Source organism: Bombyx mori, chromosome 23 (genome assembly GCF_030269925.1).
Source record: "Bombyx mori chromosome 23, ASM3026992v2".
Taxonomy (NCBI): domain Eukaryota; kingdom Metazoa; phylum Arthropoda; class Insecta; order Lepidoptera; family Bombycidae; genus Bombyx; species Bombyx mori.
This window is the reverse complement of record NC_085129.1, coordinates 6,447,398-6,472,307: the sequence shown is the minus strand read 5'-3', so window position 1 is coordinate 6,472,307 and position 24,910 is coordinate 6,447,398. Positions and strand designations below refer to the sequence as shown.

At 35.8% G+C, this 24,910-nt stretch overlaps 1 protein-coding gene and 1 long non-coding RNA gene across 8 annotated transcripts; one reads left to right on the top strand and one right to left on the bottom strand.

Moving 5' to 3' along the window:
- Positions 1–413: 413 nt before the first annotated feature.
- Positions 414–2,995, bottom strand: LOC134201175 (uncharacterized). Its single transcript, XR_009976384.1, has 2 exons — positions 2,868–2,995; positions 414–1,000 (listed from the first exon to the last, which is right to left on the bottom strand). It is a non-coding gene; the product is annotated as an uncharacterized LOC134201175 (long non-coding RNA).
- Positions 2,996–3,020: 25 nt separating this feature from the next.
- On the top strand, positions 3,021–6,758 carry LOC101738688 (uncharacterized). 7 transcript variants are annotated; one of them, XR_009976383.1, is made up of 6 exons: positions 3,028–3,417; positions 4,072–4,294; positions 4,830–5,559; positions 5,894–5,981; positions 6,068–6,216; positions 6,488–6,758. XR_009976383.1 is itself a non-coding variant. In XM_021346384.3 (6 exons), the coding sequence occupies exons 4-6, from the start codon at positions 4,922–4,924 to the stop codon at positions 6,666–6,668; spliced, it is 1,149 nt and encodes a 382-aa protein (XP_021202059.1). In that variant the 5' UTR covers positions 3,040–3,155; positions 3,267–3,417; positions 4,072–4,294; positions 4,830–4,921; the 3' UTR covers positions 6,669–6,758. The 7 variants fall into 7 exon arrangements, 5 of the variants coding, with proteins under 5 accessions (XP_021202077.1, XP_021202074.1, XP_021202063.1 ...); XR_002430195.3 differs by having other exon boundaries at positions 6,068–6,223; XM_021346384.3 differs by having other exon boundaries at positions 3,040–3,155; positions 3,267–3,417; positions 5,894–6,223.
- Positions 6,759–24,910: the final 18,152 nt, after the last annotated feature.

The following is a 24,910-nucleotide window of genomic DNA, read 5'->3' as shown; positions in this document are numbered from 1 at the left end:
AATCTATCTGCTAAATACGTATTTCATTAGAAATACTGTGTACACAGTATGCTGTACGACCCAAAAAGTGTTCAGAAATGTAGAATAGCAATTAAAGCATTACAGTAACAAATCAAAACGTGTGAATCCAGTTTGGTTCTCTCCAATTTTATCGACTCGCCATAAATCATCGACAATCAAAATTTTCAAAGGGCATCACTAAGCGCAATGGCTGTAGGCGAAGCTCGCACAAATTACATGAAACATCATTCATTCCACAGCTTGCACCTATCGCTCGTTTAGGAGATTTGTATGAAACATTATTGCATTGAGTTATAGAATATGCAAGCGCTGTATGCAACGTTGACGAATAAATAATGAATTTCAAATGAAATGAGAATGATTTTTCTTTTTAACAAAAGAAAAAAAAAGAATTGTTTACTAAAATAATTTATTGGCTATTTTTCTGTGATTCTAGAGCTGATTTGCAAATTCGGTAATTCCTTAAGAGGTGATGTCAAATAGGCGAAACCATCATATTTCAATTCTTACACAGGTATGTAATCTTGCACTCTTATCCTTAAATCATATGATGACAAGTTTACTTTTGGTGTGTGGTATCTAGTTGTTTGTAAGCTACCTATGACAGTAAAATAAAAAGAGCTTCCTATATTTAGATTGTCACACTATTTGATTTAACTCAACGTTCTTTATCCAATTTAAAATTACCCATGTTGAAGGGTAAATAAGATATCCTATACTCTTGTAGTGATGATAGCATAACTGAAACTTTTTTTGTTGAAAATATGTAATTACCTAGTGTTACTAAGCAAATTCCACGATATCCCTTAATGTTTACAATTTATTCGATCGTAAAACACCTTCTCGGCATTCTGTAGGCATTAATCGTCGATACTTCAATATCCCGTGGAGGTGTTATCAAGTATCCTTGGTGCAGGCTTACAGAGTGCAAGTCAAGATTACAGCCCATTCATCACAACCTATCGCTTTCAATCAATGCCTGTAAAACATAATTTTATAGAATTGAAAGCCACAATATAACAATTTGTGAATTAATAATATTTTACTGAAATATTTACATGTACCAGTCGCTAAGCTGCGTGGGGGCTGAAAGATCTATGAATTATACAAATGTGGTATAGACCTCAAATCTTCGGCGGGATGGATATAATATGCTCTGCGTACACCCTGTCCCGCCGTCTCAATAGCTCCGACTGGGCTCCGGCCCGGTACGGAGTAGGGCGCCAAATGTGAGCGGTTTTAGTTTTTAGTGAGGTTCAACTCTCGTATGTGGCGATTTTCTCCTTTGGAAAAAAAAAGACCTCAAGTCTTAAGGTGCGTCTCGTGTTATTATCTCTATGGACTACAGTAACCAGTCTACGCCAGGACCGTGAGCTCCTGCACCCGTTACAATATTAATTATTAGCAATCATGCAAATTAATATATAATGTTTTTTCATGTTTGATTACTACGATTATAAGAAAATATAAAAGGAAATTGAATTATTCTTAAAAGGAAAGTTTATAATTAGTGTTATAAGTGTTGATAAGAATTAATTAGAGTTACCTTTATTTTCACTGTCAAACAAAACTCATGGTATGAGTCTGGGTGATATTTTAGTAACCTCAATGGGTTATTCAAGCTTCACCAACGTGTAGACGAGGTCACGGGGCTCAGTCTGGCGACTTTGCTAACACTAACCCTATCAAGAGCAGTGCTTCGCTACCTACCACCGAATCGGAATTGCGACCTACTGACGTGAAATTCAATGTGCTGGTTCTGTGAGTAAATTTTTACGACGAGCCCTTCGTCGCAATTGACGGGTTTGACGAGAACGGTGACCGGTGCTTTGAATGCCTAAAACCGATACTAGATAACGATAATGAACCGGGAGGATCCGAAGTGACGGTTTATATGATGGATGGTGAATCTATGTTTGCCCGTATTATGTTATGTGAATTTAAAAAAACTAGAGGTCCCGCAGTAGTCGAAATTCGACTATAATTAATTGGAATTGTGGGTTTGTACACTATTATGATTGTATTTCATACTTCTATAATAACAAATTTCGCCAAGACTACACTATAAAAAATATTAACAAAGATAAACAATATTTAATCTATTCTCAATTTGACAACAGACGTCAAGAACAAAAGTTTGACAATAAATAGTATGCACGCGTGTGTGCGTCAAATACATGGTACGTAGTGTTTGTAATGTTTGCTTTATTGATATAATGTATCTTTTATGCATTATTTAAAAAAAAATTTAGCTTTGTGCACTTCTTCTCTATATTCCCTATAAGTGTGGAAAATTTCATACTCCTCCGTCCGCGCAAATTTCGTAAAAAGGAATACAAAGTTTTTGCTTGACGTATTAATATATAGATATTAATGTAGTTTTGGTTTAAGCATATTTGAATTTTACTAATCTTATTTCACTTCATAACTTTATGGAACTATTACGTTCAGCGCACGAGCGACTTTCCAAGATTAATTTCTTAATTTCAGTTATTTCAAAGCGCACACGAAATTCAAGTGTTAACGCTCAACGCCGTGGCAAAGAGAATTTAGTAATTTCCTTAATAGTCTTCCTACTGTTTATTGTTTTATTGTACCGAACCTACAACGTGTAATTTTCTTGGTATAATTTTAGATTACTTTATGTTAAAGAAGGGTATCCATTTACTAGAGTTTTATTTGTTTTCTTAAAATGTATTAGGCTTGATTTTTTTTAAGTCCATCGCAGAGTTTTTCATTTCAAGTTAGGACCCAAAAGTTTTTATAATTTCTAATAAGGTTTTATTTCCAAACTACCTCTTCTACCTACTATTATCACAAAACATATAAGGATTTAACATACGTACCAATAATTTATTTAATTCAATACCAGTTTTTAATGTTTTTCTGTTTTTCAGAACCAGTCAGAACCAATTTCAAACATAACAGCTTACCAAAGAGATTTAAAATGAGGTAGTTATATAAAATTTTAAAGTCTCTGCTGAAAACATCTCGATTAAATTCTCTTTGACTCGTTACAAAATGACATGTACCAGTTGTTACTTTGTTTGGAATAATGTTTTTTGTCATTTTATTCATCCATATTCAAAGCTTTACAATAAACTCTAATATATCAACACAAAACAGGCAAAGTTGTGAGTATTCTGAAACAAAATATACAACAAGAAACATAAGAGAATACAACAAAAAGTTTACCGATGATGAACTCAACAAAGCTTTTGATGAGAATTTTAAATTACATAAAGGGAAAAAAGAAAAATCCCTAGATGGATCCCAGGAGGCTCTGCAAAGAAAATCAAGGGATGCGGCGAATACGAGTAACGAAGGCTTGGAATGTTTGTCGTGCTATGCGGACGGGATTTCCGCTACAGATGAGAATTGTTATAAGGGATCAGGGTAAGTAAATATGTTAATTAACTTTTTCTTAATACAAAGCCCTAGTCTTGTTTTCATTGTTTGTTTTGATACCACCAAGCTAACAATCAGTGTCTCAAACAAATAATGTTTTTTTTTCTGAAGAAATGAATTTGGCACACACAATGTTGAATCTGCAGTTGTGTACTCAACTTTAGTCACTGGTCGCTAGATGTATATTAAATAATATACGTTATTTATAAGCTAACTAGCTGTGCCCATCCGCTTCGCTGGGCATTTAAAATTAACATCATTATTTCTCACCCCCACAAAGATTCTCATCATTAACGCCTCCGCAACTAGTGTAGGGAGCCCAACACTCATATAAATATTAGCCTATCCATTAAGTACATGTATTTTCTAGATGGATACCAAGTTTCAAATCAATCGGATGCATGGTTCAGTAGTTGTAACGGAACATCCGTAAAAACCACTGCAGATTTATATATTAGTATAGATAATAAAATTATCTCTGAAAATAGTGACTGTACCGAAACGATTATTCCACTTTGCTCCAATTGAACGCAATTTTAATGTTTTAGCGTAATAATTATTTTTTATACTAGATTAATTTCTTCCTAAATTAGATTTTACTTGACAATTTGGTGTTTTATTCCTTTAATACATTTTTTTAAGGGTTTCGACACAAAAATGTTTGGATGCCGAAAAGTGCTATATCGAACTTCACCCTTTATACATAAAAAGGGGATGTGTATTACCTGGATCGCTAAATAGAACGTTTGTATGCAAATGTCCTTTATGTAACGATAAGCCTTCGTACGACCCCGCCTATTACGAATATACGAAACTTAGCGATTGGGAATATGATAACGAGCGCCTTAAGAAGCCTCTGATGTCGGTAAGCCTTATGTGTAAGGTTTGCGAAACTAAAGGGGTGAATAACTTTTTAGATAATATCTGTAAAAGTGGTCTAAGGTCAGTCTCCTAGCAGTGTTATTGGTAAATTTGAATTTATAACGGATAATTAAATAAACACGTAAATATTTTTAGAACCAAGTCTAAGGTTTGTGCTCGTGGTCAATACTGTTTTATCAACATCGACGAGCAAACAGATTTTGTGTCAAGAGGATGTATAAGTGAACCCGTCTACAATAAGTTTTATAAATTTTGTGATGAATCAAATTGTAATAGAATACCATTTCATAATATCAAAAGACATAATCCCTATCTGAAAACTTTACAAATGACAAGGGTATCAAGCCAATTTTCGTCTTCCGTAGGCACTTCTAATATAATTTTTATTTATTTTATTGTTCTAGAAATATTTTAATGTAATAACTATTATTAATAAATTTAATGTAGAAAAATACAAAACTATACGGAATAAATACTATTTAGTATATTTTACAAAATGACGTTTGCCTTTCTTGTAGATTGCTTAGAAATTCTTACGTGTCATACACACATCGCTGTTGGCAACAACTTGTTTTAAAAACATAAATAAATCTTATCATGTAGTACTAGCATGAAAATAAGTGGGATTAGCATTGTTTTAACTATTTTCGCATTCAGAACAAGTACAGGGAAGTCACAGAATAACAATAAATACTTACCGTCGTTTAGAATACATGCTGAAGAATCAGATCATTATGATGGTGTAAAATCTCATAAAGATAACGAAAGCAGTAATCTTGTAGCTTTCTTAGTGGAAAATGTTAAAAAGATTTTTGACGATTTACACGAAACTACTTCAATAATAGATAGATCATTTGAAAAATTAGATACACTCTCGGAGGTACAAACACAAACTCTAAATCATGATGATGAAAATGAAGATGAAAATATTAATGTTGAGAAATCTTCTGAGGCTACAACATATAACACTAAAATTGCTGGTAAAGTTGATAAAGCATATATTAAAGTTACAAAAAGAAGAAAAGTCAATGATGCTACTACAATAAATTATCAGATACATTTATCACGCGATTTAATGTATCACAAAACTTCATCTCTAGCTGAGCAACTAACGAATCGTGCTGAGAATAATACAAATTGTAACTTGTTGTATGAATCGCAATTAGAAAGATTTGCACATCGACGTCGATCGTGTATCGCATGTGATAATATAATGGCAAAAGATTGTAGTGACCCCAAGAATAAACTGTGAGTAAATAAATACTTACTTACTTTCGAAAAGCAAGTAATTTCATTAAAACCCAGTTATTGAAGTCTAACCGAGTTAAAAAAGGTAATAATAGTTCCGTTTAGAATAACAGAGCAGGTTTTTTGCATCCTAATTATTTATATTTTATAATATTTGCCTCTTTAGTTTAAATTCCGATTACAATTCATTCATTACATATTTTTAATTGAGCATTTCTTGAAACAATCTAGAGTAAACGCCGCATTCCAATTTTTTTTGCTAATTTGTAATTTTAATCGTTTATTTGAAATATAATAAACGACAGTACTTTTAAAGAACAATTTTATGTTTCAGTGTGCCTTCTATTTTATGTGAACGTGAAGACGATTTGTGTTATTCAATGCACACTCCATTTGGAATTATCGATCGTGGATGTTTCAATGTGAATTACAATATTAGCACCTATGTCTGTTCCTGCAATCTTTGTAACTACATATCCATTTCTGAAATGCCATATATTTTCTCCAGCAAGCGCGATTGGGTCGATAATGTTGTTGAGCTCTCACGTACGATACGATTTAGAAAATCGGTTTTTAAAGATATGTCTTGCTTGAGATGTGAAGTTAACGTGACCACCGAAAGAGGAGATATGCTCGATAGCGCAAATTGCTTGGAAGGTAACGTGTAGGTATTTTACACTTATTTTCCGTATAAAAAAATAGAAATTAATTAATCGGTTATATTTACAATTAGGCATATTTAAGTCTAACAATATATTATTATAAAAGAAACACAGACAATTATCAGAATAGCGTAGGCCAAAAGGCAGTAGACAAGGACTGCGTCAACGAAGTACTTCAAATGTTTTATTTTAATAGATAATTTATTGAGGAAAATTGAATACAGATAGAACATTTACGAACTCTTATAATATTTACAATATTTCAGAGGTTTATTACCCAGAGAAATATGCGGCGAAGACGAAATATGTGTTGTGAAATCAATTAGAAGTCAAGGCTATATTTGGAGAGGTTGTGCTAAGTCTCCACTGTACAATTACTGGTGGAAATACTGTGACAGTGATCTTTGTAACTATGACAGCATAACATCTATTTATGACTTTTTGTAGCTATATCACTAATTGGCTATTGTATATGTATATTCATTTCAAATATTATCGTGACTAAATTGTTTTATACAAATAAATTATAAAGTTATTTATTCTCATTTACCTTCATAAAAGTTCGCAGGTTCGGAAAGTAGAATATTTAAATAAACGATTCTTAGAAATATTTTTCAGAGTAAATGAGCTTTAACCTTTAAGAAAACGTTGCGTTTCGGAATTGGCAAGCCTTCGAGTTAAGCGTCTCTATCCGTAATCTAATTGAATTTCACGGTCGTGGATGTTCCCCTTTGAAGGATTCCATCTGGTGGAAACCTGTGGGCACGAGTATTTGAAAACGCTAAGCCGTTGAACCAGAATCGTGGAGATGTATCGCAGTTCGATTTTACAGTTAAATGAATCGCGGTTATGAAATAAAGGTATTTTGTATGCAATTTGAAGATGTAAGCATTTTTAGGCGATACGGAAATAAATACCTAAAAATATGGTAGGTAGGTCGGATGGTAGGTAGGTCGAACGAAATTAAAAATCATAGTAAATATTAAAAGTGATGTTTTTTATCAGGAACTGGAATCAAAGTATAACTTATATTGATGAAAGTTATTTAATTTGTTTTTTTAGTTGAAGTTGAATTAAAGGTGCTAAAGTATTTTTAATTCAAAATTTATTAATTAAATAATTCTGAAGTAAAAAATACCCACTACCCCTGAGCCCACACTAATCTGTTGATTAGTGTGGGCTCAGTCATACCTTTTATAACTAGCTCTCTCGCTAACTCTTTATTTCAGACTCACATGAAACCTCCATCATTTTCAAAACCTATCTTTTTTTTTTTTTTTTTTTCGGGTAGATGGCCGAACCTCCTACGAGGTCCCCGCGCAAAAGGGGCGCGCGGGGTATGTGAGACTCAACGATCTGCATGGTGTTGTGAGCAGACCGCGGGCCCAAGGATTTTAGGGCCCACCCACTAAACGACTCCTCTGCACTCTTACACCCGACGTCCGATCCCCTCCGAGGTCAGAACCCGGATGAGGTAGGGGGGCTACCGCGGTCAACACTCCAACCAGACGGCGCGGCTCACCCCAAGGACGCCCAGCCGACGGAGCCTTCGAGGCGAATCGAAGGCTCTGAAACGTCGGCCGTCTCGGTACGGCAGCCCGTCCGGCCGCCCAGACGGTGCCGCTGGTGTCCCGGAATACCCCGCTGGACCAGAACCAGCCTGCCGGGTCGGGACGCGATACACCGTCGACCGGTCGCTCTATTCACTCCACGGCAGCGCGCTAGAGTGCTGGTAGCGCGCCGCGCGGCCTCACCCCCTCAGGTCGCCCCTTGATCTTCAACGGGGGGAGGACGTAAAAAAAAAAAAAAACCGAAGCCAAGGACAGCAGCCGGCGCCGGGGTGCCACCTCCGCGGGCATCAATCAGTCGCTTACATCAAGCTCATCGTATTATGTATATGTATATATTTTTGTCGATGTGGAGTGCGCCGAACGCGCATACGTACCCTCTTCCCATTCCCCCCTGCATCAACTCACCCCTGCCCTATGTGGTAGGGAGCTTCTGCCCGGGCAGTGGGGTTCGCCCCGAGGCCCGTTCCGTGCCCCCGTAAGGGAGTACGACGACCCTTCTTCTTCTTCTTCAAAACCTATCTTTTTTTTTTTTTTTTTTTTTTTCGGTTAGAGGGTCGAACCTCCTACGAGGTCCCCGCGCAAAAGGGGCGCGCGGGGTATGTGAGACTCAACGATCTGCATGGTGTTGTGAGCAGACCGCGGGCCCAAGGATTTTAGAGCCCACCCACTAAACGACTCCTCTGCACTCTTACACCCGACGTCCGATCCCCTCCGAGGTCAGAACCCGGATGAGGTAGGGGGGCTACCGCGGTCAACACTACAACCAGACGGCGCGGCTCACCCCAAGGACGCCCGGCCGACGGAGCCTTCGAGGCGAATCGAAGGCTCTGAAACGTCGGCCGTCTCGGTACGGCAGCCCGTCGGGCCGCCCAGACGGTGCCGCTGGTGTCCCGGAATACCCCGCTGGACCAGAACCAGCCTGCCGGGTCGGGACGCGATACACCGTCGACCGGTCGCTCTATTCACTCCACGGCAGCGCGCTAGAGTGCTGGTAGCGCGCCGCGCGGCCTCACCCCCTCAGGTCGCCCCTTGACCTTCACCGGGGGGAGGCCGCTACCTACAGTTCAAAACCTATCTCACCCAACATTTTTTTTCCAAGTTGGGTGATGTAAAAAGTGTACGTACTCAATTTAGAATCATAGGAAAAAAACTAATAAAATCTTTAGGACGCGTTAAGACCTCTCGTCTACGAATTAATAAAATATCTAAAGTTTTCAGATGTGAACAACTAAAATTCAGCTTTCGAGCAAGACTTGCACAATTAAGTCAATTTAGTTTTCCAAGATAGGTTATTTAATTTCCATAAATGTCCCTCTTAAGATGCGAAGTTTAACTTGATTCTAAATTCTAATAGGTCAGTCAAATGTGTATTAATTCTTCATTCGTTGAATTCGGTATACTGACAGATTGAAAGACAAATTTTAGTCGAAAAATAATACTCGTTTTATGAATATAGTCAATAATTTTAACTAGAAAATTAAAAAAACCGAATAAGTACATGTTTTGAGAAAAAAAAATCACGTGTGGCACTCGGGGACTGCCGCGGTAAAGCTATTGCATAGCATTTTTTATCAACTTATGCAATTATAATTAGACAATAATAATTTAATACTAAAACTATTTCTATATAAGACCACGCTATATTTATAAATATTAACAAAAGCAAAACATTAACTGTCCCATTCCCGCTCATAAGTTAGACCGCGCGAGAGAGAGATAGGCAGACTTTTCATGATGCGCACGCATTCCCGCGCGCTTATCCACAAACATTACACAAGCGCAACGTATGAATGTGTTGAACGCGAGGTACATGGTAGGCGGAGTGGGGGGTGTTAGGTTTTATTTTCGTTATGGCATTTCTTGATTCGGTCGCCGCGCTCAAAGCCCGCGATAAAGGCTATGCAATAGTTTAAAATTTCAAGTTTAAAATATGGAAAATCTCGGATGGCTGGCAATTTCCTTTCTTTAGGTCGAATCCTCGAGGGATACTCGATGCGTCCAACGTTGGTCTACAGCGTGGTTGCTTTTTAAATGTTATCTTTTACAAAATATCCTATGATACTAGCTTATTATCATATTTTAAATTTTAGTAAACTTTTCTCTATTATATTCACAAGTTGAACAATTACTTTTGAATGCAGATGGGCAAACAGCCCAATTAATGGTGAGTAGTCGCTCATCACTCGATTGAAAACTCATTTAAAGAAGAATGAACTTGTCTGCTCATTCGAATGTAATACAGACAAATATTTATTCTTATTGTTTTTCCTTTTTTAATAATTTATGAAGGCCTAGGAATAGCTTATCAACTTTTATTTAATTTATCGAAAAAAACATTATTTTTTTTATGTTACCTAAACATTTCGAAACACGTACCAATTTACACAGTAAAACAATAAACACACTTTCATTGTACGATATTAAAATCAGTTCTGCATTTAAAAAGTGTTATGAAAACTAGCTTTTTACCTGGCACGAGTTTCCATAGGCTTGGATTCTTGCCAAAATGTCGAGAACTTACAGCTCGCTACCAAAATAAATATGTTTTGCTTAAGATATCACCACAGTATTGTGACGACGTTATATACGGTGTAAAGACTATACATATATTTAAAGACATCGGTGCCAAATAACACCAGGCGGGTGTTAAATTCATTTTCCTATATGAACCCCGTTAAAAACTCAAGAAAATCACTCATTTATCTGGTGCGTGATTTTATCAACGCTCTTCAAGTAAAGTTTCAAATGAGTCCTCTGGCATTAATGGCGGCTTGCACTTATGCTCTCCGTAAGCGAGGGTAACCACTAATCATATTGTTGACTACATGGTCGTCTGCTTTCTAAAGCAATAGAAACAATTATTCTCGGGCAATTTACACAAAGACAAAATTTACAAAACAATTTTACTAATATGTAAACATTTTGTTAGATATAGTAAGTACACTTTACCGAACGTTCTGTAATTATAGCAGTAATCCTGTTTTAAAAAAACAGTCGAACTAAATAAAAACCACAATAACCACATCTCGAATTCAAAGCGATCATTTCTCGCCCTTACTAGATTTTATAATAACAGTGTTTCCTTTGCCGTGTATGGTATTACTGTGGGCAGTGCAACCAAAGAATATGAGAACTAGAACGATAAAGAAGTAAGTTCATGTTTATCGGAGCCCATTTACAATACATCAGAAAGTGAATTCCATCATTGTATCGTAATACTGTGATAATTCGTAACCAGCCACTCGTTGCGGCTCAAGCGACGTGTTGTAAGCCCGCACGGGTAGGTACCCCGCCTGCCGATCCTGCCTATTACTGCCGCAAAGAGTTCATGCGTTCCAGCTTAAACGGTAATACAGTCGTTAGACAGTATAATTAAGACTTCGAACTCTTGTATCAAAATTTGTGACGGAATTCGCGATGATATCTTTAGGATTCGATAGTCATTTAGTATCAATTTGACCGTGTACTCATTCACCCATTTAAACAATAAAGCAATACAAATATATTTTACCCGTCCAACAAAACTTCTCAGTAGGAATAAATATAAAAATCGAATAATTACAGGCCCAAAAAATGAATAAAATTAGGGGGACATTTGTTGTGAATAGTTAAAATTAGTTTCGCCCAGTCATGTGATTTCGTAATAATTTATTGGCACCTTGGCATTAATTTTTTCAAGTTAACTCTTATTGCTTCAAGAGAAACCATCATATAGATACGAAAACAGACCTCAAATCACATCTATACCACACAATTCTATGAACACGGAATGTTATGTACTTGTACAGTTGTGGAGGCAGGCTAGTCCAGTCAGTACCTTGGGGCATTTCCCCATGTTTCTTTTAACACGTAACGTACTGTGTGTTTAATGTGAGCGTAACGCTTTGTATCAAAGGCATTTCGCTATGTTTCAAAGGATCCGTAATGCACAATCCAGTTGCGGTAAACAAGATAGCTATTTAACTCCGAGTTGAAGCGATTCGAACATTTTTGTTTCGAAGTTTAAATGAATGTATCTATTGAGCTTTTAAATTAGTACTTTATTGCCCTTACACTAACAATTAAGCAGTTACCAAAGAACTTAAGCATCGTCATACTATTTCGCTGTAGAGCTTGCTTGACACGAGGTCGAAGTCATAATTTACGTGTCGTTCCAAGAATTGTACAATAATTATCAAAGTTAATTGATTTTATCATTGGCTAGCGGCCCGCTCTGGCTCCGCTCGGGTCAACAAAATTTTCAATGATATTTGTCGTTCTTTTATTTTTTAAATAAAAGAACACTTACTGCGGCATAACTATAATAGTTAGACATATGCTGTCGTGAGACTTTTAGTAAATAATAATGTGTTCTACAAAGTCGTAGGTAGAAATTATTTTATTTTAACATCAATAGTTTTCGCAGGGCACGCGATGTAAAGAATACTCGTATTTTTACGCCTTGGGTTACATTATTGGAGTTTTAGTAAGGAACCCTAGTTTTTTTTAAAAAAAATGTTATAACCTATGTCACTCGGGAATAGTGTAGATTCCAAACAATGAAAGATTTTTTTAAATCGGTTCAGTAGTTTCGGAGCCTATTCAATACAAACAAACAAGCAATAGTTATACTTCTTAGAATTAAATCAGAAACAAATAATAAATTATGAACGATACATAGAGCAAATTAATGTAAAAAAAATACAAAATAAATACTACACACATTAGTTGTTTAATTTCTTACCAATACAAATTATTTAGCGGCACTGTTTAGATTATTTTTTTTATCATTCAACCAGTAATTCTAATTCGATAAAAGTAAATCTATTTTTCAATTGTATTCAAATTACCACGAAAAGGTTTTGCGATTTGCTTCAATGGAACTCAATAACGTGTGAAAACTTTGCACTATATTGGATATCCTATTTTCTTTCATTATTTCTTTGCGTTTTTAGACTTGTGTCAGTTAAATGCATTGATTCACAATAATATATAGGTATATAATACCGGATCGTCGGCGTACCACAGAAAGTAATGATTCGCTTCGACTCGATTGATTTATGCATTAATAGTCGCCAATTTGTAGACTGGTCGTTTCAATTAAACGAAGATATAGAGTGCGGGATATTGGGTTATTTGTGGACATTGCTTTATTTGCGGGAATTGCTTTTTGTGTTGAGAGAACTTAACGCTTTACCGAGTATGACTCATCAATGAGGTTTAGTTGCTGCTATTGTTTTATTGCTGAAGTGGATGAACTCACGGATCGGTAATGATCTGGTTACCGGAGGCCATTGACAGTTGTACAACTCGAAGTGGATAAGGCGGATTGATAGTAGTAAATAATGGGTATTTATCACCAACTTGCGGCATCACAATATTATTCCTCATTGTGCTAATAAATAGAGGCTCCACCTGAAGTACCTAGTTAAGTCATTCACGAATATCCCAACGTGGACACTTCCGTCCAACTTAAGATATTAAGACAATGTGTTAATTGCATTGTATAACAGCTTTAAACCTTCCACTTGGAACGTATTAGTGCTTCACGGCAGAAATGGGCAAGATGGTATCTACCTTTCTGCAGTGGCTGTATTAGCTGTAATTAAGCAAATAGGACATATTATTTGGTCAATAATAACATTGAAATTTGTTATTAGACTTAAACACCTACCCCATTTTTTGTATTCTTACACGTAAACATGTAAAAGTGATTTTAGAATGGAATTTCGTGTTCACTCTTATTTTCTCCGTTATGTTACTATTAAAATACTTCATCGGACACCGAATTTCTTATTAACATAACCATTTTGTACGTTATGGGCGTTCAATATTGAAGTTCTCATAGTGGAATAGTCGAACAAACAATTTTATACCACATATTTGAAATTCAACTAGAAAGCCCGTTAAAGTTAGAAGCCGGCGTTATGTTAATGCTTAAAATTTTTCAATAGTTTCGAACAAACGAGGCTTACAAGATAAAGGTATGGTGAAACGAATAGCGATCGATATCGCTCGTAATTAAAGCGATATTTAAGAAATCCCGCCACATTATCAAGAATGCGGCTCTGTCAGTGAAGACAGTAATATATTGCTGACATAAAACGTAAAGATTCGGGTCGATACCAAGTCTTAGACGGTTTCCGCTTGAGGGAATCAGGATTCTTTTTACCAGGGTTAACTAGAAAAAATATTTCGATAATAAGATCGATCAAAAACTCGTGTACCGTTTTTCTTCATCTTGATCTATTTAGTACTACATACAACATAAAAATATATTAACAGTACGAGACTTAGAGAAATAGAATTCACATCTTATAGTCTTGTAACTAGATTCTGCATTCTAGCTTTACTGAGATCTATAAAATACAGAGCGGAATAAAATGAGTGTTGCAGAATATTTTTGACTTCAAAAATATAAATTTATCTAGAAGTTGGCTAATGGTCAATATCAATGGTATAATGGACCATGCAGGTTCCTTACTTCCTTTTGCGATATAAAATAAATTGCTCGCTAAATATGAAGTAGCTGAAATAACAAATAGTTATGCTTAGCTCGGTAAGCGAACACATTATTGTTTTCCTTTTATGTTGTGGTACATATATGAATATAGCCAAGCCATCAAAATGTATATAACATATAAATATTTAGACGGCTTATCTTCGAGAATGGTTTCGTAACATATTGTATTCCACACAAGAGAAATTTGTATTTTTAAGGTGAAGTTTCTTATTAAAAGTATTTAGTCTTCTGGGAGTAGTAAGTAGTAAGCGTAGGTATTAATTTTCGAGCGCTTGTAGTGACCAAGGAATTAGTAAAATATATTTCTAAAACTACTGTTCATGCAAGTTTTGATATCGTTGTGGCCTAAAGGTTTACCCTCAGACACAACCCACTGAGTTTCTCACAGGATCTTCTCAGTGGGGCGCGTTCCGTTCCGGTGGTAGATTCTGCGAAGCACGGCTCTTGCTAGGGTTCGTGTTAGCAACGTCGTCAGGTTTGAGCCCCAATAGCTCACCTACTAGTTAAAGTTACGCTGAAATAGCCCCTCAAGGCTCTCAGCTAAGTAGGAAAAAAAAATACACCCAGTGCATCCATATCGAGCGAAGAGACTGTGTCGATGTTCGAATCTCGCAGGCTGGTATCTATTTTTCTAATTAAATACGTTCTTTACAAATGTTCACGAATAACTTTCGCGGTTAAGGAATAACCTAGTATAATAAAAATCAAATCCGCAAATATAATATTTGGGCAGTTACTAGTGGTAAGGCGTCTCGCAAGACAGCACGGGTAGGTCCTGCCTGTTTTTTGGGACATAGAACTCGTGTTTCAAGGTGAGTGGTGTCATTTACGTTGTTGATGCGCTCCGGCAACCATTTAACATCAGATGGGCCTTGGGCTCGTTCACTCATCCGTCTCCATAAAATCTCCCCAAATAAACAATAAAAGGGACAACGATAACTCGAATTGAAATCACCTATTTATTAAGATAAAATTTACATTACGTAGGTACATTCTCTTTCAAAAAAAAAAAACGTCGGTATTGATTTTCTTGGCTTGAAGAAAAATTTAAAAACTAGATTTTGTATTTAGTTTCACTTATAAAAATAACAATTAAAACTCTTCGTACTATAGATTATTGTTAAGTGTGAAACTTTTAGACTCAATCGCCAATGGTAGCCGATAAAACATTTGTAACAGGGATTTACCAAAAAGCATTTCACATTCCGAAAGGTAAAATTCATAAGCATCTATTGCACTGTCATTTAAAACTATTGATGTGAGAATAATATTGTATTTATGATGTCGAAACTATCGGGTATTTTAGCCTCTGTACCAAAGAAGGTGTTAATTGATTGCCCCAGAGCCTAACCTTAACGGTGCGTGTAATCTGCCATTATTTCTTGTACGCTTGGGGTCATCACGTTACCACCAACTTATTGATGTTCCGCGCATTGTTTTGAATATTGGAGTCATCCATCACTACACTTCGTGATTAAACGAAAACGACCCGCAACTCACATTGATATTCATATGCTTGAGAGGTCTTATTTAATTTGGTATTCTGTCGAACAGCTGCTGTCGTGATGTATTGTTATCTTCATAAGCCTATTACGATATTATTTAGGTCGTTTTAGATTTGCTGTGATCAGATGCTGAGCTCGGCCGTCGACTGGGCTTAAGATAATGGATCTTCACAAAGATACTTAGGATTGGATTACTATAATTAAATGTATAGCTCTTGTACATACGTATAGTCTTGATAAAATGTATTGTTCGTTTAATTAAATGTTTTTTTTTATCTTTCTAATGAATTATCTTCATTGCACTAAAAGTTCAACTAGTATTTTATATATGCATAACACACGATTGATTTTAAGCTGCAATTTAGTTTATTTCAAAAAGTGTGAATATGTTTTAATGCAAGTTGAAAAAAAAAGACATACCATTTGGTTCGCAGCGTCCGCTTTCGTGACTTTCTCAAATTATTCTAATTCAGTAAATCGGTTTCCATCAGTGAATGCAGACTGTATTTTTAAAATTTTGTATGCCCGGTCCGTGGTTGTTTTTATTCATATACCTACCTTTTTTATTGCAGTATTTAGTTTTGCGTTCCTAATGCGATTATGGCAAAATTATTCGAAGGACTTACTATCAATGTGAAAATATATCTGACATGCGTTTCTCATTTTTAACCGACTTCAAAAAAGGAGGAGGTTCTCAATGTGACTGAACGTTTTTTTTTTGTTTGCTACCTCATAACTTTTGACTGGGTGAATAAATTTGAATGATTCTTTTTTATTAGAAAACTGACGCTTCTCGTCTGGTTCCATTTCAAGTTAGTCCAGTTCTGATAATAATATCCATGAGAAAACCATATGTCTTAAATTTGCATTAAGTACGTGCGCGACAAATAGATGAATAACTCAACATCAGGCCAACCGATTTAGATGATTATTGTTTTTAGTGTATATTAATTATAAGTTTATATTAATTATTATTATAAATTAGTTTTTAGTGTTTATTAATTTGTTTTGGAATATATATACTTTTTAAGCCGGTTCTTGTTAAAGCATATCTATTTACAATTATTGTCTTAAGTCAAAGAAACACCCATTTTAAAATACAATTGAGACGTGGACCTCATATCTCAAGGTAGGTGCATTCTTGTCGTTACGTCTTTAAGCTTTTGCTATGATACCGGCCAAGCTTATCTCCATCCAAACAGAATCGAGGATGTTTTTATAAATTGGAATTCCAAATTCCGTCACGTTTTTGGGTTTTAAATTCTACTGTTTTGTTTTTAGCAGCTTTAGTTAGTTGCGGCAACATACTCAAATTCTCGTTCCAAGCGTTGCTTCGCATTTGTTTGGCGGTTGCTTTTTTGGTTTGATCCTGACTTGTATTTTTTTTAATTTAAAGCCATAGACTTATAAAGGACTAGCGACCCGCCCTCGCTTCGCTTCGGAAACATTAAAACACACATGAAACCAAAAAATAAATAAAAATTTTTTTTTGAAAAGTAGCCTATGTTCATCAGGGACAATGTCGGCTTCTAATGGAAAAAGAATGTTTCAAATCGGTCCAGTAGTTTCGGAGCCTATTCGAAACAAACAAACAAACAAATCTTTCCTCTTTATAATATTAGTATAGATAGAGACAGTGAATCGTAACATATTATTGTTCTATATCCCTTTTACGAATATTAAATCGGTTTTGAAATTTTGAAATAAAAATGCAATAAACAAAAAAAGATGCGTGGTGTCGTGGGACACCGGATAGGAATAAAGTTCCATAATATAAAAATATTAATAATTTTAAGTTCTGTTCGAGGTATAAAGAAAATAATTATTCGTGTATAAATTTTTTATTATGATTTTTTTTATTGATACAAATAAAAATAATCGCAAGGGTCAACGACTCCGCAGTGCAATGGAGCAGCCTCGCCCTGGGGGATCCGGCTGCATGATCACGGTATCCTCTACGCCAGAGAAATACGAGAACGTCTATCAACTGTGTAGCATCTGGTCACCGCGATTCAGGAATTGTTGAATTTACGTGCAGCGACATCTGTTGATAACAAACTAGAAAAATCTTACGTTACGGACGTTTTTTCCCGGTTAGGGTACCCCTCCGCATCGTCCCATAAGGAACTTCGTTCCAATAAAAACTATGTCATGGTATAATAGCCGGCAAACTTCTTGAGCATTTGTTGACGTAGTGGGGGTAAGTTTGCGCATGGTACACTCACGTGCAAAAACATTATTTACGCTGCGTCATAATGCAATTAAATTATTAAAATCAACATATGTATTTATTTATATATTTATTAAAACATCAACAAAAAATGTAGGTTAATAATTGTAATAATTTAATCTTGGGGTAAAATTGATATTCCTTCTATTAAGTCAAAACTAGAGCTGTTGCCAGGTCTTGGTTCAGTTGAAGCGAAGCTGGTATTTGTAATTTTTTTTTCGTTATCATAATCTTGACCATCATCATCATCACTGTTTTCATCACCCGAGTCGCCATCATCGTGATGAGTCGACATAGGGCTCATCGGTGTAGTTTACCACTCGGTCGTTCGATCTTCTTTTTTGTCTAATTAATAATTTTTTTAAGATATTCGATTCGTAGTAATCGAATTTTACTTTTTTCAATTACCAGCTTCCGATTATTTTCTGTTTTTTTTTTCATCTGAAGCCTAGCTCTTTCATAATTCGTCGTAAACTTCATTCCGAGCCATTAAATAGTATATCTTCTTTAAATTTTTCGAAGCCTTTCTACGGTACGGAGTTTCACTGCTTGTTATGTAGTTATTATGATTACATCTTTTTATTACAGATTGAACGAAACTATCCATTCCGATAACTTTCTTCTTCCCTGATCTTTTCTTACCCGGAGTCCGAAACACGGCGAGCAAGCCAGAGCCTTTAGCTTCGTTAATAATGCACCTAACAGTACTCACGGATGTTTTATAATGAAGCAATATACGTCGTACACAATTTTTCTACCCTTTCTTTTGAATACTACACCAGTTTTTCGCGGCATAGTGTATTTTTTATGAAAAAATCAACAAACACTCAACAAATAGCAATGGCAACAAAGTCAACAAGCAATTATAACAAATAACTTAACGATTAATAACGATAGACTTTTCACTGTACGCAAGCGTACTTTTGGGAGCAAGCGGAACGAGGGCGCGGTGCGGGACGCAAGGTTGGACTGATCTACCAATAACGCGCTCGATACGATTTCCCCTGCCGTCGCGCCTCACCCTCACCACCAAAGTGATCTAAAATTCGGTTCTGCGCAGTCAAGGTCATTTGCTCAAGAAGTTTGCCGGTTACTATACGAATGTGTGCGTAACTATAATGTATAAGTAAGAACTTATCACAAGAACCCAGTTCTATTTCAATCACCCTATTTAAAATGTATGCGGTAACTAGCAGTACGACTTCACATTCGAAATAATTATTAATACAATATCTCAAACTTATCTGTTATGCGAATTTTCTCTGTACCATTCTTGTTATCTGTCCATCTATGTAGTCAAAATCCCGATTACAATTTAATCAATGATTTCCTTCAAACCGAGTGACTTTACATTTTCAAAATCTACAGATATGCAGCAGATATAGCAAATACTGGCTGGCCCGGCAAACGTTGTTTTGCCATATAAATCATTTCTAGAAAAGATAAATGACCTAGATACCAACTGCGGCGCCATCTGCGGGGCTGATTTGTAAATCTAAGCCTTTCTCGAATCCACCTGAAGGTACCCAGAAAATTTCATTAAAATCGGTCCAGCCGTTTTTTTTTTTTATTGCTTAGATGGGTGGACGATCTCACAGCCCACCTGGTGTTAAGTGGTTACTGGAGCCCATAGACATCTACAACGTAAATGCGCCACCCACCTTGAGATATAAGTTCTAAGGTCTCAGTATAGTTACAACGGCTACCCCCACCCTTCGAACCGAAACGCATTACTGCTTCGCGGCGGAAATAGGCGGGGTAGTGGTACCTACCCGTGCAGACTCTCAAGAGGTCCTACCACCAGTGATTACGCAAATTATAATTTTGCGGGTTTTTTTTTATTTTTATTACACGATGTTATTCCTTCACCGTGGAAGTCAATCGTGAACATTTGTTGAGTACGTATTTCATTAGAAAAATTGGTACCCATGGTGCGGGATTCGAACACCGGTGCATCGCTACACACGAATGCATCGGACGTCTTATCCTTTAGGCCACGACGACTTCTAGGAGGAGTTCAGTGGCAAACACATGCACATAAGAAATGTATATATTATTTAAAGATTGCAGTACCTATGTGTAAGCATTTAATACGTTGTAAAACTAAACTTGAAACTAAAGCTTGAAATCTTATTCAAAAATGTTTCCTGAAAAGTTGAATATTAGTTTTGAGTTGTATTTCGTTGTCACTTTTTGACTACTTCCCGTAACGTGTTTCGTCTCGTTAGAGATCCCGGCATGTCTGGAGTGGCAACCGCGGCTCAAGTCAACTAGTGTGACCATAACGCATGTAAGATTTTTATTTAATTTTATTAATAATATAGTTTTATATTTAGTAATGGTAAAAGTATATACAAAATTAATTTAATTAACTACTCGTAAAACATCTTAGAACGTTGCCGTTTTATATTCATATAATTCATATATTATTCGTTGTGTTTATTTGTAAAGGTTATTACGCCATTCCAGATTTGTTTATTTCATTTCAGAAGTCTGTGTTCATCTCATTAAGATCGTTACTGTATCAAAGAAAAAAATCCGCTGTCCCCTCGGATTTCCCCTTTACCCGAGCTTCATTGTTTCACAGTCTTTTCCTGTGGATTTTGACCCAAAACTTGTAGTAATAGGAGTGAGTGACGATTTGAAATTTTTGAAAGCTTGTAACTGTAAATTTAATGCTGCAATCTAATTTAAAAAAGAAGAAAAACGTGAATGTCACACGATATGCGTTCATTTTTAAAATTAGTATTAATAATAGGTTAGGTTTATCAGTGTAAAACTAGTAATAAATCTGATGTTAATCGAAATCACTAACGGTTAATAATAACACATCCTTGTTACTAGCTTAATACCAAGATAGTTTTAGACAAGGACTATATACTAAGATTAATCAAAAAGTAAAAGCTATACATGGATTTGGAAGACCGTGTGCGAAATTAGGGACATCCTAATTTAGATTCGCAAAATATCTCGCAACATACATTTCTTTAGACCTCTAGAATGCAGTTAAATGTTTTTCCTGCGATCTTAGACATGCCGCCGGCGTGTTAACGAATCCTCAACAAAATACCTTTTTCGGATACCTTCACATGTTTTTTGAAGAAATGTTCCATTTTGAAGCTATCTGTTTTTAGACGTGTGAATTAAAAATCACATTCCAGGAATCATAGATGTGGAGCCTAAACAATGCACCTAAACAATATGCAATGGAAATATAATATGAGTTGAAAGGATACATTTAACGAGCTATGGAATAATTGTAGGATTCAAATCAGGCGAATACAATTTTTTTTTCGGGTTACGTGAAATATATCCGAACATATACCAGAATTGAGGAATAATATCGGATATCAAAAATAATTTTGTTTTTTCGTTGTTAGTGAATGAGAATGGCGGGCGATCTAACATTATTCCACAAAAAGGGGAAGCCTATGCTTAGCAGAAGGGTAAAAGGCTGAAGATGATGATGATGATCATAGTGGAGATAGTTCATTTCTTATTAATAATGATTAGGTAGGTATGTACATATTTATTGTTAGCTGCCGTCTGGTTTGAAAAGTCATTAAAGCATTACAATTCCCAATTTTAAAAGCATAATACATATATGTATTGTTTTTATCTTGAGACTTCGACCGTAACTTATATTTTGATATTTAGATTAAATCTATTATATTCTACTTATAAAATTTAAGATATATTTAAAAATGGTAGTAAAAAAATTGGATACACAAGAACCAAATAAAAATTTAAATATATAATTTGTTACTTTGAAATGTTACATACACATTTTGAAATTATTTTATTGCCCTAGTAGGCAGACGAGCGTACGGCGCACCTGATGGTGAGTGGTTACCGTCGCCCATTGGCTTCAGCAATGCCATGGGCAGAGCCAAGCCGCTGCCTACCGAGACTTTATATGTCTAAAACCGGTATTTACTCCATTATGTCTATGGGATGCGATAACCATAGACGACACTGACTTTGAGCTTGTCTTTCCCACACACAACATTAAAAATAAACATGTTTCTCAACAATCTCTTAAATTAATTGAAAAATAAAACATTTAATTTTGTAAAATATTCAACAGATCAAGCATAGTCATATGGCCCCAATTTAGGAGTCCCTATGCTATGGGTAGGTACCAGAGACTGATAAACATACTTTTATATGTTTAAAAATATAAGAACCTATATAGGTAATTAACGCCCAGACAAAGAGCAAATAAACCTGTTCATTATACAATTTTTGTCCGACGTGAGAATGGAACCCATGACCCTAGGCGCAAAAATCAGGGCCGCTAACCATTAAACCGCCGAGTCACTCAAATGTTAATGTAAATATTAATTCTGGTTTTCTCCTAATATCTCCGAACAAAATTTCGATTTAAAAACTCGACTCGTAAAATCAAAGTGACGCACGTTCTGCTCGTTTCAAGCCCAAATGTGCTGAATCCATAATACTTCTCATACATTTAAAGCGATCTTAACGCTTCGAGGTGTGAAAAACACCCAGGGCCATGTCAGGAAGAAACTGTTTTAAAATTTTAGATGGACGCAACGGGTCCTCCTTAACTGCCAATTTACTCAGCAAAAAGTTCCATTAAAAGCCTTTGATCGTCAGCAGTTTCCGAGAGAATTTGCGACATCAGCGTTCACGCTGTGCCCGTCCTTATATTTAGACGGTTTATTTATTTATTATGTTTTAAAATACAGCAATAGTTTTTTGAGACATGTGGTAGGGTCACAAAGTTACATGAATAATATTAAAATAGATACTGACAACACTCTTCATGCCGGTATGCATGATTGATTCGTGGTAGAAATAATTAGCGCGTGGCTCCAATATACCAAATATACAGTACTATTTTCTTCGGTCCTCGTCTTTCGTATTTATGGTTTAAGCTCTCGTTTTTTATTTTCATTTTACTATTTCCCACTCCAATAGAGTTCTCGTGATCACCACGGACGACTATAAGTCGACATTTCAATATTGTGACAACTCATTGTCTAATTAGTTTTAGCATAGTTTTCTTTTGCGTATTCGAAATATGTATTTAACACTAATCATACCAACCATAGCGGGTAGATAACGGTATACGACAAATATTACTCAACACAAACAAAACAAAGCAAAAAAAAAAGTATAATAACTATAGATTAATTGCTAAGAAAAAGTGATGAAGTCAAATGTACGAAAGCGATAAGATGATACGTGCATTTTCGATACAAAAGTTCAAAATGAGTCATTTGACCCGTTATTATATGTTTAGTGTTAATGTATTTGTGCCTATGCTCCTCCAAAAAAGTAAATCACTATTTATGATTGCCATTAGTGAAATATCTGGATCATGTAATTTTTATTTCAACAATCAGCTTTTTAATAAGCCGAACGGTTTAATGTAATGTTATTAGAGGTCCCGCAGTAGTCGAAATTCGACTATAAGTAATTGGAATTGTAAGTTTGTACACTATTATGATTGTATTTTCAAAGACTATTACTTACTTCTATAATCACAAATTTCGCCAAGACTATATAAAAATATTAATAAAGACAAACAATATTTAATCTATTCTCAATTTGACGTCTGTGACGTCAAGAACAAAACTTTGACAATAGATAAATAGTATGCATGCGTGTGTGCGTCAAATACATAGTAGTGTGTGTAATGTTTTTTATATTGATTTAGTGTATTTTTTAGGCCAAATAAAAAAAAAATATTAACATTCTGGACTCGTTCTCTATATTCTCTATAAGTGTGGGAAATTTCATGCTCCTCCGTCCGCGCAATTTTCATAAAAAGGGATACAAAGTTTTTCCTTCACGTATTAATATAATTGTTATAATTCCACGAGTACCTATCTAAATAATCCCTCCGACGATTACGTCAGTTAGATAAATAGAGACGTACGTACGTAACAAGACATCACAACATCGTAACATCTGAATTGCGAAACACAAGTAAACACGTTAAGCGTAAACGTTTGCATTGTAACTATTCGCGTCTATCGAAACTGGTTTAATGTTAGTATTCTCGAGTGCTAAATCACAGAAGTGCTCGTAAAAAACACCTGTCGCTACCGTGAATCCTGACTGTGGAACGTTTGATTGGACGGTGCACTATCGTTGCTTCGTACGTTTTTATTGGCCACGAAAATGTTTGACGTTGAAAAATTCCGTTTTAAAACGTTTTGTTTTCATAACGTCCGTTTATTTGGATTGTCTTTATTTTTCGATTTGAGTAATCCTCCGTTTTGTTTTATTTATTTATTTATTTATTGTTAGCATAGAAGTAGAAACACAATCATTATTTGCATCTGTGCTTGAAGTCGTCGTGGCTTAAGGGATAAGACGTCCGGTGCATTCGTGTTGAGCGATGCACGGCGGAATCTCAGGCGGGTACCAATTTTTCCAATGAATTACGTACTCAACAAATGTTCACGATTGACTTCCACGGTGAAGGAATAACATCGTGTAATAAAAGTGAAACCCGCAAAATTATAATTTGCGTAATTACTGGTGGTGTCCTACCACCAGTAATCTTGTGAGTCCGCGCGGGTAGGTACCACCGCCCTGCCTATTTCTGCCGTGAAGCAGTAATGCGTTTCGGTTTGAAGTGTGGGGCAGCCGCTGTAACTATATTGAGATCTTAGAACTTATATCTCAAGGTGGGTGACGCATTTACGTTGTAGATGTCCATTGGCTCTAGTAACCAGTTAACACCAGGTGGGCTGTGAGCTCGTCCACCCATCTAAGCAATTAAAAAAAAAAAACTAGATGGTAAAACCTGTATCTCAAGCAGCAGTGCTCCTCGTACAAAGAAATACAACAGCTTTACTTCAGATATACAAAAATAGAAAATTAATAATATCTTAAATTCGAAC